The 15,064-nt window shown below is 47.1% G+C and overlaps 1 protein-coding gene across 4 annotated transcripts in view; it reads right to left on the bottom strand.

Annotated features, from left to right (window-relative positions):
* Positions 1-15,064, bottom strand: part of LOC119194145 (plexin-A1) — a 160,060-nt gene that overhangs the window by 60,438 nt on the left and 84,558 nt on the right. For all 4 annotated transcript variants that reach the window (XM_037448262.2, XM_037448264.2, XM_037448265.2 and 1 more), the window contains exons 6-9: positions 14,827-14,950; positions 14,041-14,194; positions 12,965-13,064; positions 7,632-7,746 (exon numbers count right to left, since the gene is read on the bottom strand). In XM_037448262.2, coding sequence (XP_037304159.2) covers positions 7,632-7,746; positions 12,965-13,064; positions 14,041-14,194; positions 14,827-14,950 — 493 coding nt within the window. The remainder of the gene's footprint in view (positions 1-7,631; positions 7,747-12,964; positions 13,065-14,040; positions 14,195-14,826; positions 14,951-15,064) is intronic.

Below are 15,064 nucleotides of genomic sequence, written 5' to 3'. Positions count from 1 at the left end.
CTGTCTTCTGCAAACGTTTCTTCCCCTCGATTTGGCACTAAAATACACCGAAGCAAAATTAGCGACGCTTGCACATAACGTTGCTTGACAACAAACTCTCGGCTCCTTTGCCTGCGCGATTCACTGTGCATTTGAATTTCAACGTCAAGGCTGGAGAAGTTATGCCGCAGGCTTCCTTCAGAGGAAGAGGAACGAAAAGCTGATGAAGGAGGCCACAAACAGAAGGGCAGAGACATGAGCCACAAACTACTGCGCACTGTGCTGAGACGTCACACTTCAGCCAAAGTCACAGTACAGCTGCTGAAATGTGATCTATGACTTTTTCCTTTTTCACTTTTGGCGACAGGCCGTCTGCGCTTTCACCTCAGGGCGGCTTGTTTGTACACACATTCCTCGCCGTGCTTATACGTACACATTGCGAAAAGAAATACGCCTGAAGTGGGCGCAAAAGCGTTGGTACCTGAGGCCCTCAAAGAACAACTTGTATGATGCAATATCAGTGTACGAAACTATTACTCCTGCCAGACTTTAGTATGAAATCATACAATTTGCGGCACTGGCACATTTAGGATCTTTTCACTCAGTTTAATGCTGAGGAAATGAGCAAATGGATGAGCGAGCTTCAGAGTTCTGTCATGAGCGGGGTGGTGTGGTGGGGAAGGCAAACCCACCTCCCAGTCCCCCGAAGCCTGCGTGTCACTGACCGTCTTGGGATTCCAAGTTGTGTCGGTAAAAGGGAGGCGGGACATGAAACATCACTGCAGGCCTCTTTCCTAAAACAGCTTGGCGAAAGCCCAAAGCGACGGAGGCAGTTTAGCTGCTCTTGTGAGTTTGGACGTCGCAGCGCGCTACAGTTTACATTTCCTCCCCTCTCTCCCTCCCTTTCTCCCTCTTTGTTTCTTTCTTTCTCTGCGCCTCGCCATTCATCGCCGTTTCCCCGATCACCCTCCCTCTGCGTATCGGCTCCGGCCTGCACTTTTGAGCTGGTTTTTCTTCCGCTCACTTTGATTCATCCGTCTCCAGCTGCCGCCATGATCACTTCCTCCCTGTGACTCTGCATTTATCGCTTCCCCTCGCTGACGCACACCGGGGTTTGACGGTCAAAACGCAATTTTCGTCTGGGCTCACCATTGGCGGGTGCTGACTGTGAGGGCTGCGGAAATGAAGATTTCACACAGCCTGAATAATTTAACCACAGCCACAACCTGTGAGCGACACGAGGACACACTTGCACACACAGACGCTAAGAGACACTCGGGCTGCAAACCTGCAAAACCCTCCCATCGTTTCAGCACATCCCCCGTGGGTGGGCCTGGTCTTTACTTCCCGTTGGCTCTTCATTAAGCTACAACGGGCACGTTGCTGTGGTCAGGATGATGCAAAATAAATCAGACGGCATTGCCGGGGGGCCAGAGGATTACATCGAGGAGAGAGCAACCTGGCAGCAAAGTTGCAGCGCGCAGCTCGACGGCTTCACATTTCCTCAATGTCGCATCAGGATTAACGCTTTTTAACCAATTAGTCAAGACGCCGTGTCCTTCAAAACCACATAAACATGTTTAAACTCCACCCTCTTCCATGAATGCGACTCTGCCGTCCTTGTGTAGTTGTCTACTTCTAAGCATACTTCTTAAGAGCATGACAGGCCGGCCTCTCCACAGTGTCTCCCAGCCACCGTCTTTGCCTTCTGTTAGTAGGGGATTGATGCACGATGAGGACGCTTCAGCACTAGGTGAGGGAATTTAAAAGAACCCTTCTGGAAAAAAAACCTAAGGAAGAGCTGGACGGAGATAAGCTGCGGAACGGTAAGGCTAAAAATAGCCAGAGAGAGAAGGAGAGATGAAACATCCGCATGGATAAGCGACAGGCCGTGATTGTGCGTGAGCCTACGAACGCATCTGTGCACACAGGAGACCAAATCCAAATCTCTCCGCCAGTTTATTTCTTTCACTGGTACAAACAGTGGAATCATGACGGGAGTATACGCCATGATTCGCACACGCACCCAAGGAGGAGAACAACTTCGCTGAGGGGCTGAATGACGTCAAGCACAGCTGAAAAAGCGCTTACATTTCCTCACTTCATCCCATTGTTCGGTCCTAAATAATGTGCGGCGTGTCCTATTCTTAAACTTAAACGTTTCCTGAGAACGTTCACAAACACAGGGAGGATCGCTAGGAGCAGCTGAAGGAGGTGCACCGCTAAAACACACCACGGGTTAAACGCTGGACCACCGAGGCCCGACAAAGATCCAACTGGCAACGGAGGCATGTGGTTACTTCAGCCTGTCGCCTACACTTCCTCAATCTGTCCCTCCCTCCCTTCCCTTCAACCATGGAGCACATTTGGAAAGGAAATGGCGTCACTCTAGATGTAATCTGCCGCTTGTTGCTGCCAGGGCTCGCTTTGCCTCCCTTCCCTTGTATACTTTATTTTTTCCTCCATCTTTCGGTTTACATCTGGTCTCAATTACAGCGAGCCAGTCTGTCTTTGTTTTGTGCTTGTGAAATAAAGGGAAAGCACTGCATGGGGGAAATTCGGTATTCTACAGTTTCTCATTTATTGTTTCCCTCTTCCCAACATCAGGTTTCATCAAGTATGGGTTCGGCACATATACATGTACCCTTAATATGAGGCCTGTTACATCATGCACCGAACACAGCTAGGTGGAGGGACGCAATGAAGCAAACTAATAAATAGTCAGTTTTGTATGGAAATAGGAGATGAATTGAGACAGATGAGGCTAGAAGGAAGGACAGATGGACAACAGTAGGCAGAAGGCTACAGACCTGCTGAAACATGATTTGGGTGAAGGCACAGCGTTGGGAAGTGAAAGGGGGTAAAAAAAAAAAAGGAAAAAAGGACGGTGATGAGGTGAGAAGACAGACATCTCTCTCTGATGAAGACACCAGGAGGGAGACAGGGAAGGAGAAATAAGGAAGGGGGGGATATTATTCAACCACTTGTCCTCTCCGCTCTCCCCCTCACCCACATGCCCCCTGCAGCTCCGTGCTGCTGCTTGTGCTTCGGCCTGATAAGACCCAGTGACACACACACACACACACATTATAAAGCCGCATAGACAAACACACACGTATAACGTGCACACAGCAAGGGCCCTCGAGCAGCCTTGGCCTTGGCACACACACACTTTTCAGGAGTGTGTGTGTGTGTGATTTTTTTTTTTTTGCACAGTGGCGGAGTACCAGCCCGGGTAAACACAGTGAGCCAGAATGTCACGGTCTGGGGCCTTCACACCTCCATCACAAATAACCCTTTCAGCCGTGGAGGGAGACAGAGCGAGCATGTGTGTGTGTGTGTGTGTGTGTGTGCAGGGACTACCCGGAACGTGTGGGTAGGCCGTGTGCTATAAGTGTATCGGCTTGGTTAGGGGTAAGAGAGAAAATATATTCATGCATATTGTTATGCTTTGCTCAGAGTGCAGCTTGTGTCGGAGCTCTCTTATTAATGCTGCGTCTAGGGACGGCGTGTCATACACTAACATTACATTTGTGTAATTGGCAGCCGACAGCAGGGCTTGAGTGTGAATATCAGCAGAACCGCAGCGATGCCTTGACTAACTGATGATTATTTATACGATGTGCCTAAAGTTTGTATGAGTTCTTGAGCGTATTCACTCGAATAGTTCAACGTTTACTTGCTTTCTTGCCAAAGGAGGGTTGATATCAATCTCATATCTGTAGGGTAAATAAGAGCAAACATCAAACATCCAGATAGCTTAGCAAGGGACTTGAAATGTGGGGAGACAGCCGGCCTTGGATCCGTTCAAAGGCCAAAAAGATCTGCCTACAAGCGTCTCTGAAGCTCGCTAATTAAAACCATGTATCCCTAACTTGGCAAGTAAAAGGATAAGCACATTTTCCCAACATAAATCAATATTGCTTTCAAAGTTTTCACGCACGCAACCACAGGTGAAGCAGGAGGAGGGAGACGCCAGAGGAGAGAAGGACAGTAGGAGGACGAGTGGCGTTTATATAAGGAGGAAGAAGAAGAAACGGGCGCCACGCATTCCTTGGCACACAGAAAAGAAGAAATGGAGAACAGAATCATGTTGATAATATCTACAGCACATCATGAGAGTTTGGACATAAAAGCAAACCACGTAACCACATCCGGACGATTTTTTTTTTTTTACATTCTGAATGACCATTCATCTCATCTTAGACTTTCCTCAGTCTAGCCCTAAAGCTTAAATAAACAATAGCTGCATTGTTTAAAGAAGAAGAAGAAAACCTGTCTGCTGTGTGTTCATTTAAAACCCCAAACGACAAATGAAAAAAAAAAAAAAAAAAAGACATGAAATTGGGGGACGGCGAAATGCGACAGCCAGAGAGTTTAGGGAAGGGAAAGAAAAGCCCTGTGCCCACAAATCTCAATCAAGTTAACCGCCGCCTTGATTGCTCAAGTGAGACTGAGCCTTGCTTTGCAGCAAAACAAACACGTAAGCATGTCTTAACATAGCTGAGCCCAACCACCCCGAACCCTGGCAGGCACTCGCCGAGGCTTTGGCTCAGAATGGCACTTTCTCCTCAGGGGTGTGGAAGGAGAGAGAAGGAAAGCAGGAGGAACAAACGTCAATCAAGTTCCTTAATGAGGAAATGAGGGAAAAGGAAGAGAGGGATAATCTAATACCTGAATGAAGGAAGCAAGGAGACTTCCTTTGCTCTAGCCTTTCCCGCTCTCCTTTCTTTTTTTGTTTTTATGATAAGTAACTATCACTTCTTGAGCGTAATTTTCCACCCGGTCGCTTCTTAATTTGAGAATGTGTTTGTTGATTCATGCATATTTGATTTGTAAATGTCACTCATTATATTTATAAACTCCCCCACTAAGTATGTTGATCCATTTCTTTAGCTCTCTGTCTACATCTTACACAATCCGTTCACAAAAACAACACTTTTACTCCTTGGTTGGCTTGTTTTATTGGATTAGGTTTACTTTAACTTACTATTTCTCTATTTCTTTGCATGACAATCACACAAAGACAATAACTTTGTCCATACAATGGAATTTGAACAAATTACAGATGGCTGGTTGTGTGAGAGGGGAACATAAAAGAAAGCAGTGGGAGGCGGGGGCGTCCTTGTTGGTAACACGCCGACCCATCTGGGTTGCCATGGTTACAAAAATTCAGATACTGTAGGACCTACAGTGTAGGTGATGTGAGCTGAACCCTTGAAGAGGGGGGGAAACAATAAGGATGGGGAGGGGATGTTTGTTGTATCCAGAATGAGGACACTAATGCTTATGGATGTTTATTAACATACAACTCATTTTAAAAACTAGCATTTAAGGGTATTAAAGAAACTGAAGCTTTCAACGAGATAGTACGCTGTATAAAAGCACATTCAAAGTCCTGCAGTTAACCTTGGTCTTGATCCTTATACTTGAGGACTTGGACATGTGACCAGCTGTTGTCTTTGCTTCGCTGTCGGCTCCATACAACGCCACTCAGACCACACAGAGTCAGATGTGGGGAGCAGCCATCTCTAAACCCTGTGTGAAAACCTCAATCTGGCCTTTGATCACAGTCTGACGAAGAGTCTTATTTAATCCCACTGCATTCTTCTGCAGCAGGAAGCAGCAAAGGTCTGCGTGAAATGTCTGCTATCAGGAGAACCCATTTCCCTCTTATGTTAAACACCACCATTTGTATTCACAGTTGGGCTACAACACATGAAAAAAGGATCGTTTGAGGCCTAAATTAAGGTTGCAAGCATGTGTTCGTGCACGTGCACGCACGCACACGCAAACCTATTGCCTCTCCACCGGCAGACAAAGAAGCCAAACAATAAGGTATTATACAAGGTAAGGAAGAGAGGAACAATTCTGTCCTCTTACTTCATTCTTTAACTATATATAATCCCCACACACAGTCAACAGAAGAAAGAGAAGAAAGTGAGGAAAAAAAATGGGGTGAACGAGCACCAAGGTGGTGAGGGACAGGGTGGGGGACAGGGTGGGGGGGGGGGGGGGATAGGAGAAGGATAAGTCTAGCCTACAGGAAGAACTGTACTTGTTGGGGCATCTAATGGATATGACAGCTAGGATAAGGTTGATGAATGACTGTGTGTGTGTGCAGATGATGGATTCTCTAGTGGAGCATGTGGTCGGAGGTTTCTTTGGGCAGTGGAGGCGACAGCAGAGGTCTCTGTCCACATGCCGCTGTCAGACGGTCTGTCGATCCAGACTTTCTTCCTGCTGTCTCCCTCCCTCAATCCCTCTGTCCATTTGTCTCCTTCCCTTCTCTTTTTTCATCCACATACCTCAACACATTGAACCGGAGTAGACGAACGCAGCACAAAATATTTGACATCTAATGCCTAAATGTAATAGATCAGGTGTCATCAGATGTTACACCCTCTGACACCGCCCCGGACAACGAGTTTGCTTTGCACGTTGTCCTTTTTACCGCCATTCTTTGTTCCTCACTGCAGGCCTTTCCTGTTCATCCATGCGTTGCCATTCTGACCTCTCTCAGCGAGGAGCGCGCTAGCCAGCGCTCTCCCCGTGTCTTGCAGATGGGCTCACTAATCCGCTAACATTAGCTCTGTGAGGCGTGAAGGCCGGGCCCGTGTGTTGTTTTGGATTGGAACGGAGGCGGAGGTTTAGCGCGCCCGTGTTTGGGATTCTACACAGCTCCGGTTGAGGGACGAGATAAAGGGGACAGTAATTGGATAAAGGTTGACCAATTAATAAAGGCCGGTGATCCAAGCCGGCCAGCAGGTGGGTGTTGGGGGGGGGGGGGGGGGGGTGCGTTATTCTGCACAGAGATAGCGGGGAGATTCACACCATAAACACAAGCAGATAGGGGTTGGATTGTGCGTCGGCTTGTGTGTATTTGTACTTTCATGTGTGTGCGCGGCATCAATCAGATAAAGAACAGGCATGCCTGTCAGCCACTTGGGAGTGTGGTGGATTTGCATCCATTGAGAAGATATGTTTTTCAAAGCACTTTTTTCGCGCCTCTTAAAATATGCAAGAGTGTGTTTGGCAAGTAGAAGAGAGCGAAAGAAAAAGAAAAGCACAATGAAAGCAGTGCGGTGTGTCCATCACTAATATCCTTGTATACACTCCAGCAGTTGACAAACACTTGTTATGCCTCGCGTGGCGCCCGCTGCAGCCGGGCGCTCGGCACGATTGATATTAGCTTTTATGCTAATGCAGCATTTGGCTATGTAAGAACAAGGCAGTATTTCCACAGACAGTCGTTCATTCCGGCCTGCTTATGGCCTTATGGGCCACAGCAGAATTATTGTTGTCACGGTGCCAAGAGCCACTACTACACAAACAGACAGCAGACACACACACACAGCGGGGGGGGGGGATGTGAGGAAGCCCTGAGGCGAAGGCCACAGAAGGTGCGAGGGTAAAGGTCTGTGTGTTTGTGTGTATTTGGTTATGTTGTGCGAATGGTTCCTATGTTGCTCATATTTGTGCTCGGATGGGGGGGGGGGGGGGGGGGGGGGGGAACCAAGCTTTTACTGTATGATCAGCCACACTATATGTGAGAATGTGAAATTGTCCCACACTTGAGGGGAATAGGACATTGCATCGGTGCTATAAAGGACTGGTGTCAATCAGAAAGCAATATGCGGCGTGAATCTTACCTCGGAGACGTTGACGCGTCCCTCCTGGAAGGAGCAGTCGTTGGCGTTCTGGGTGCACATGTGGCGGTACTTGCACCAGTGGCACGGGAAGGAGCCGTTCACACAGGAGAGGCAGCTGGAACAGAGAGAGGCGACGGTGAGGGAGGCTGCAGGGTCACGACTTCAGTTAAACGCATACACAGGAGGAGTTGAAGTGATAAAGAGGTCATTGTGTTTTTGTTGAAACCATGCAAGCTGATTTTGTGCACTAAAATAAGGATTATTGTTGTTATTGGGAATAACGGGTTCTGCTTAATTTACAATAAAGATATTAAAAACTTAAAACATATCCATCTTAGTTTTTTTTCCCCCAGACTTCCTTTCATGTTCTCATGTTTATTTTTCATTTAATGTCAGATTTGGACTTTGTCCAACCTTGTCTGGCATCCTCTTTGTCCTTCCCTTGGTCCCCTGTCTTCCATCCTCACTATCAGCTGCCTTGACGTCTTTCTCCCGCTCACTTCCTTCTTGGATCAATCTCAACTCGCTGGTAACTGTCCATCGCTATCTCTCTCTCTATGTGTTCAATGACGTTACTCACGATTGGCCTCTCTGCGTATATTCCTCCCTTCTCTCTCTGTTTTTATACTTCTGCTGTGTCACTCCCTCCATCCATTCAGCCCCGAGCCGCTTTCTTTCTGTCCCTCCGTCTCTGACTCTCTTGCTCTATCCATCCCTTTCATTCGCTGTCGTCTCCTTTTTAAAAGCTCTCGCCCCTGTTCTTTGTCTAAAGCTCCCTTTCATCCACGGGGCTAAGAGCGCTCCACCATTTTAAATTCACCTGCTTCAGCTGAGGCGAGGTGCAGATAGACGGGCTGAAAGAGAAAGATGGGTGAAAGAAGAGAAGCCAAAGAGAGAGAGAGAGAGAGGGAGAGATCAAAAGCAGGTGGATTTCCCTGAGAGCGGTTTAGACGCCAGGTATCGTGGGAGAGAGGGAGGCAAGAAAATAGGAATGGGGGGGGGTGGGGGGGGGGTTGTAGCCCGCGGGGCTCTGCGTGAAAGTCTCAGGGGAGAGGGAGGAAACATTAGGTTGAAAGTCAGAAAGTGTGTGCGAGTTTTTCTGTGTGTGTGTGTGTGTGTGTGTGTGTGTGTGTGTGTGTGTGTGTGTGTGTGTGTGTGTGTGTGTGTATGTATTCGCATCTAAGGGGAACTGTGAAGGAAAGCCAGACAGGTTGAAGGATGCAGTTTATCAACACAGCTTTGTGTTATTGGTACTGTATAGTACAGCCCTAGAGAGATGCTAAACTTCTTTGTACCCAATTTATGTGTGCAGCTTTATCTAATGTAACAATTACTTTTTATTTAATTACACAGCTTACTGTAGTTCAGTTTCAGAATGTGTTCGATGTGGCTCGTTTAGCTATAATTGTTTGATGGCGCAGATGACAATATATACTACATGTAATACAATGCAGGTAAGCAGGTTTATAACAATAAAAGAGTGTGTGGAGGTGTTTTATATACAGGCAGGTTTGCGTTTAGAGTGTGCACATCTCTTTATGAACCGCGGGTGTTTTAACCCGGTGTAAAATGCCAACATTCCTCTCATCTGCATGAAAAATTAGGGCTTTAACTCTTGAGTTCTGAGATGGAGCAAATACACGATTCCATCAAACCCTGACGTGGATTCATTTGGATCAATTAGGGCCGCTCGTTTGTCAGGTGCGCACTGTAAGTGATCGTTTCCAGCCAGGACCCCTCCTTTTGAGCGAGATCAGAGGCTGGGGCTTAATTCAATCCCACCGCCGCTTTAATTGACCAATTTAGCATTGTGCTGAGAGAAGCTGTCCATTTACAATGAGGGATGTGCGGCTACGGAAATAGCAGGCCTCCTAATACCACACAAGAGCAAATAGGGGATTTGTCAACGTTGCCAACTAATGGAGGCGAAGCGATTTGGCTCCGCTAGGTTAGTTTCAGCTCACAGCGCTGGGCTCAAACAGCAGCAATGGTGGTTCTGGCTTAATGTTTTGTGCAAATGTACACGTGGCAAGTTAGCTAAACTCATTGTCTAGCTTGAAGGCCTTTGTTACCCTGGCGACAGCCACTAGCTTGAATGTCAAAGGGTCTTTTTATTGTTTTGTTGGGGGCCCACCGATGAATCAATGCTCATCAAAATACAGTACAGCGGCAACTTAACACAGCGGGTCCCCAGAACCGAGCAGCGGACAGTACGCTGTTGATTTAGTTCACACCAAAACACATCTGTCGCTAAGCCCTGATAGTAATCATTTTTTTCATTTTTTTCTTTGGGACTTTTATGTTTTATTCATGTCAAATCAACCTCGTTAGTGTACCTTTGACTTTGAAATAATGAGCAAAATATCAGCAGGTAACCACTGGCAACTTTCTGTGACTTTTATGATTACAATGACAATACCATTGCGTGTGCCACCCAAGGCCAACAGTAGGGTCTGTCCGACAACCCCCTGCTGCTCACTCTTTGGTTCCTCGGAGTAAGCGGGGGGCCCCCCGTCAGGAAGCTGCCTCGGGATCTCAAGATCGCTCTTTTAGCCCGGTCGCACATTATTTTAAGGCAAAGCCCACCCAGGGCCATTAGGGTACGTTGGAAAAATCTTTCCTTTTGTCCAGCGGTGTCTTTTTTCAGCACCCCGTGTATCTCCTTATTCCTCCTTCCTGCCACTCGCCATCACCCTTATCCTCTCAGAAGCTTTGGGGCGGCGGCAGACACGCTTCCCGTATGGCCACGCTCTCCATGCTAATTTAATCCGCTCATATTCAGATGCTAATCGTGTTTTTTTTTTTCCAGGGCCGACACAATGGGCTATAATTTCCCTCTCTCTCCTCTTGTCGGTAAGTTTGGAGTGCTAAATACAATCCGCTTTCCTGGTGAGGTGTGTTTGACACTCCTGGACATGGCAAAATGGCAAAGGAGTGGAAGGGACTATTTACAACATTACATTTGTCCTGGATCAACGGATTTTTACATTCTTCTCAATCAAAGAAAACAACACACTCTCTTGTTCTGCACCTTCTGTCCTAATTACGCTCAGATTTGAATCCGATCCTAAATCACACAACAAATGACCCAGTCACGGCCCGAGGCACATTAACCATAGAAATAAAAGGTGCTCCATGTGGCTGTATACTGACATTTAAACCCCCAATTCATTGCCAGACTATCTTCCCAATCTTTAATAAATGGGGGGATGTGGGATGAGAGAAGAGTATGGAAATATATAATTAAGGAGCAATCATTGCCCGAGGTAATTTTCTATTTCAATCTCGGAAATCCTTAAACTGAAACAGTAGGAATCCTAATTAGATTAATGCCACTATGTAAATTTATGGCATTTTTGAAGAGGCAAGGGCCACAACCTAATCAGTTGGGTAAATAAGCGGGAAGGGTGTGTGTTCTTTGGGATGGGGTTGGGTGTCAATATGCAGATGTTGAGAGCAGACTATTCAGAAACATGATGGTGCAGTTCCAATGCCCTGCTCATACCTTGACTTCCCAAAAGCTGCATAAACTCGAGCAGTATACACAGTACTGTAGGAAGATAAAATACATGTGCAGGAACAGCTGATGAATATGGCCTTTGCTGGGAAATGTGTCTGCATGTGTAAAGGCTGTCCCTCTGCATCCATCTCTGTGTAATACCCTGCGTATTTTGATTTAAAGCCCATTAGAGGAGAACTTGGCTCTGCAAAGAATGACCAAGCGTCCTGGAAACACGGCCTTGCATGTGGCTGCGCCGGCCTGAAATCATTACGCCAACGACATTACCCGTCTCATCTCATCAGACGCCACACGCGGACGTCCGCAGGGAACAGCGGCTCTGCAGTCTGGAGTGCCAGCTCCGAATGGGATTCTTATCCCAGCATCTCTTGTCGCCAGGGTCGCTGCCGTAGATGCTACGCGCCGCATCCTTAACTTTATTAGAACGTGTCCATTACATCATTGGGAGGCTGCATTAGATCAGCCCAGGGAACAGATGTAATCAGAGCGCATTGGGTTAATATCTTCCAATGGCCAACTCTCTAATCTGCGTCACTTCTGGTACATGCCTTGCACTTGGTTTGTGAGGCCATATTAGAATCTCTAATGCGACATCGCATTTGAATGCATCCATAAGGAAACTTTTTTTTTTAAACTGTGTTTAAGGATTGGCGTCTGATGCAAGATGTCCCTCGCCAGTACACGGCGCTCGGAGGTAAAGCAAACATCCCGCGGTCCTTATGGGACATGAAGTGACTGGGAGTTGACATTGTAAACCACCACACCCTTAACCAGCTGAGCTAATCATCATTGTTGTGGTGGGGGGATTCTCTTCTACAAGGGCAGGTAGGGGGGGTTAAAGGTCACAGTAACGGATTGAGTGTCAAAGACATTCAGGGCTTCAATGAGCTGTAAATGACAGATCGGAGAGAGGTGTGGCAGTGCATGTTGCGGTGTATGCACGTGTGTGTGTGTGTGTGTGCGTGTGTGTGTGTGTGGGGACAATCCTCGAAGGAGGCTCATCTAACATCCAGAGGGAAGCGAGGATGGAGCCCCGCGGTACCCCAGGGGCCTCTGAGCCATCTGCTGCCCCTAGGCTAATACCCCAGCAGACGCTTCGGCCTCCCCTGGATCAGCCGCGGAGGCAGGGTATCATGTGGGGCGGGGAGGAGGAGCGAAGGGATTCTTTTACCCCGGCAGGGTGCATCGGCCTTGTGGTAGGGACTGACCTTAGGGGTGTGGTTTGATGGGTGGTGGAGCTTTTTAGCAGAAGGTGGATTAGCATAGGCAGTGAACTGAGATTGGGCAGAACGCTGAGGGGCGTCTGGAGTGTGAAGGAGACTGATCCTTTGGAGGGGAAAAAAGGAAAAGATCCAACTTCCTATATGATAATTTTGACTCTATTGTGTAAATAAGTACCAGACTGAGTAACCGAGAATTAAAAAAACTGGGAGGATTTGTTTTATCAAGTGGGGTAGAGGCATTGACGTGTTTAGAGTCTGGAATTGTGAGGAATTACTGAATTGCATAATTAATCCATCATTGAGGTATCATTAGTGTGTGTCGTTGGTTAGGATAATAAGAACAGAAATAGCATCTCACATTCCAATCGTTTGTCATATATACGGTATGTTCGATTTCTGACTTAAGTGGTAACTCAAGCCTTATTTGTCTCTCTTGTCTGTGTGTGTATTTCTCATGGACAGTAACACGAAGCGGCCCATAGGGAAACTGGACAACAAGACTCTTTAAAACAAATGAGAAAAGACTAAAACAATAAGAAAAAAAGAGCAAATGACCACTACACCCAAAAGTTTTCAACCGCGTAACTTACGACTGGTGGACGCTGCAGTTGTAGAAGACAAAATCGACGCTGGCAAACTTCTTGCCCGTCTCTTTGGACTTCAAATAGAGCTTCACCACCCGCTTGTCACCTGTATCAAAGAGTTACATGAAAACAAAACAGAACATGAATGCATTACCAAACAGCTCAAAAATACCTAACAGCTACATATAATCACAAGGAATATGCATGACAAGTCGTCAACATGATGTCACACTTTTAATTTCTCAATTCCACTTGTGTGACCTCAACAGATCACACGCACACACAAAGAAACACTGTAGCTTAGCAACACAGTGCTCAAGTCACAGCCACAGTGGGGTGGCATTAAAAATAGCAGCACCAATCAGTGTTTGGATGCCAGAGCTGATGAGAACTCATAATGGGGCATAATGGGCTGAGCTGAAGAACTACCGAGATGCCGCTTTGAGGAAACTTAGCATGTACTGCCACGTTTTCAGTGCTTTGAATGTGGATACTAAACGAGTTCTTATCATTTGTGGTTTGACAGAATTGGACATAAAACAGGTGCAAAGTCGCTGCAGAAACAAAAAAAAACGATGCAGATATGTTTAAATATAACAATAAACCACTCTGAAGTCACTGCTTTGAAAAAAAGCTCGGAGCATTACCAGTGTCTTTAGATAGAAAATAAATTAAAATGGAACTGACAACAGTGCATAATGCATGATAATGGGAATTTGAAACAGTTCTATTTTCAGTATATAAATGTAGCCTTGTGTTTAGGGCTTTGAAAGGGAATGGGTGAGTGTTATTAGTGGTGACAAGCCACTCTGAATATAGACACACTAAACAAATGATCTGGCAACATTAAAATTCGGTTCTAGCTTTCCCAAGTCCAACGTACAAAAAGGCCGCTGAGGAGGACACACACTGGCGAATGGTGTTGAACAGAAACGACGTAACCGTAAAAGCGTGTCAAATGGACAATTACAAAACTCCTCAAACATATCACCGAAACCATTCTTAACCACACCCTACTGCTGCCGCCCAGTGACCTCACTACCCCGATGACTTCATCACCCTCCGCCCCATCCTGTCCCCACCTTTGTTCCTTGTGATTGGGATGATGTCCCGGACGGAAGGAGACAGGCAGAAGATGTGTCCACCCTGGATCTGTCCCTCCGTCTCCACGTAGTCCTCAAAGGAGCAGTTGACCCCCGCCAACAGATCAGGCACGTTACGAGCCTGCAGGACCAGCTAGCGAGAAAGAAGGAGGGGGCACAATCGGCACAAGATCAATGGAAGGACATGGTGTACATGGATTGTTATAAGATATGACATGCGGGTTAATGGGTGTGGGGACGGGGGGGTGGGTGGGGGTTGGTGGAGTGAAGCATGGGTATGAGCGTATCTGACAGCGGCAGGAATAAAGGAGGCCGAGTGTGTGCATCTTGGGCGTGTGCATGTGTGCCGCAGCAGCCATTACAGCAAGGTTAATGTGTCGGTGTTAATGTGCAGAGGGAAAGTGAGGCAAGCCGTCATCAGTCAAACCTGTGCGGTTACACTGAGGAGCGGCTGACAGAATGAGAGCTCACGCACACACACACACACCTGCAGATTTCATTACATCCTCCATGTTAAATGTTGTGACTTAAATGACATCTCATCAGCAGACTTCACTTGTGGGCGTACGTATGGCAAACACATGTGGACGATGGATGTTTTAAGACAGTCTCTATCTTTAGTAGCTGGTGAAATTCGTCATGGCAGCACCACATTAGTTTCAGCATGTTTCACAGCACTGGTCCCAGCGCTTTGCAGACTGTCAACGTTGTGTTAGGGTTCAAAGGGATGTGCTCAGTTGGGATTAGAGGCAGGTGAAGACATACCTGGACTTCAGACATGGTGACGGAGATGTTTCTCGGCTCAACGGTGAGCTCGACACACTGCCTCTGGTCAGAGGCAAACCTCTGGGGCTCTCCTGCTCGTTCACACCGGTCCTTGCGCGAACAACTAGGGTGCGGCAGCAAGAAAGGGAGGAGAAAGGAGAGGAAGAGGGGATAGGCGAGAGGAAAAGGAGGGGAGGAACAGACGAGTAGGAGGATAAGGGAGGAGAGAGAGGGAATA

Source organism: Pungitius pungitius, chromosome 8 (genome assembly GCF_949316345.1).
Source record: "Pungitius pungitius chromosome 8, fPunPun2.1, whole genome shotgun sequence".
NCBI classification, from domain to species: Eukaryota; Metazoa; Chordata; class Actinopteri; order Perciformes; family Gasterosteidae; genus Pungitius; species Pungitius pungitius.
The sequence above is the reverse complement of the archived record's forward strand: the minus strand, read 5'-3'. Positions and strand labels throughout refer to the sequence as shown.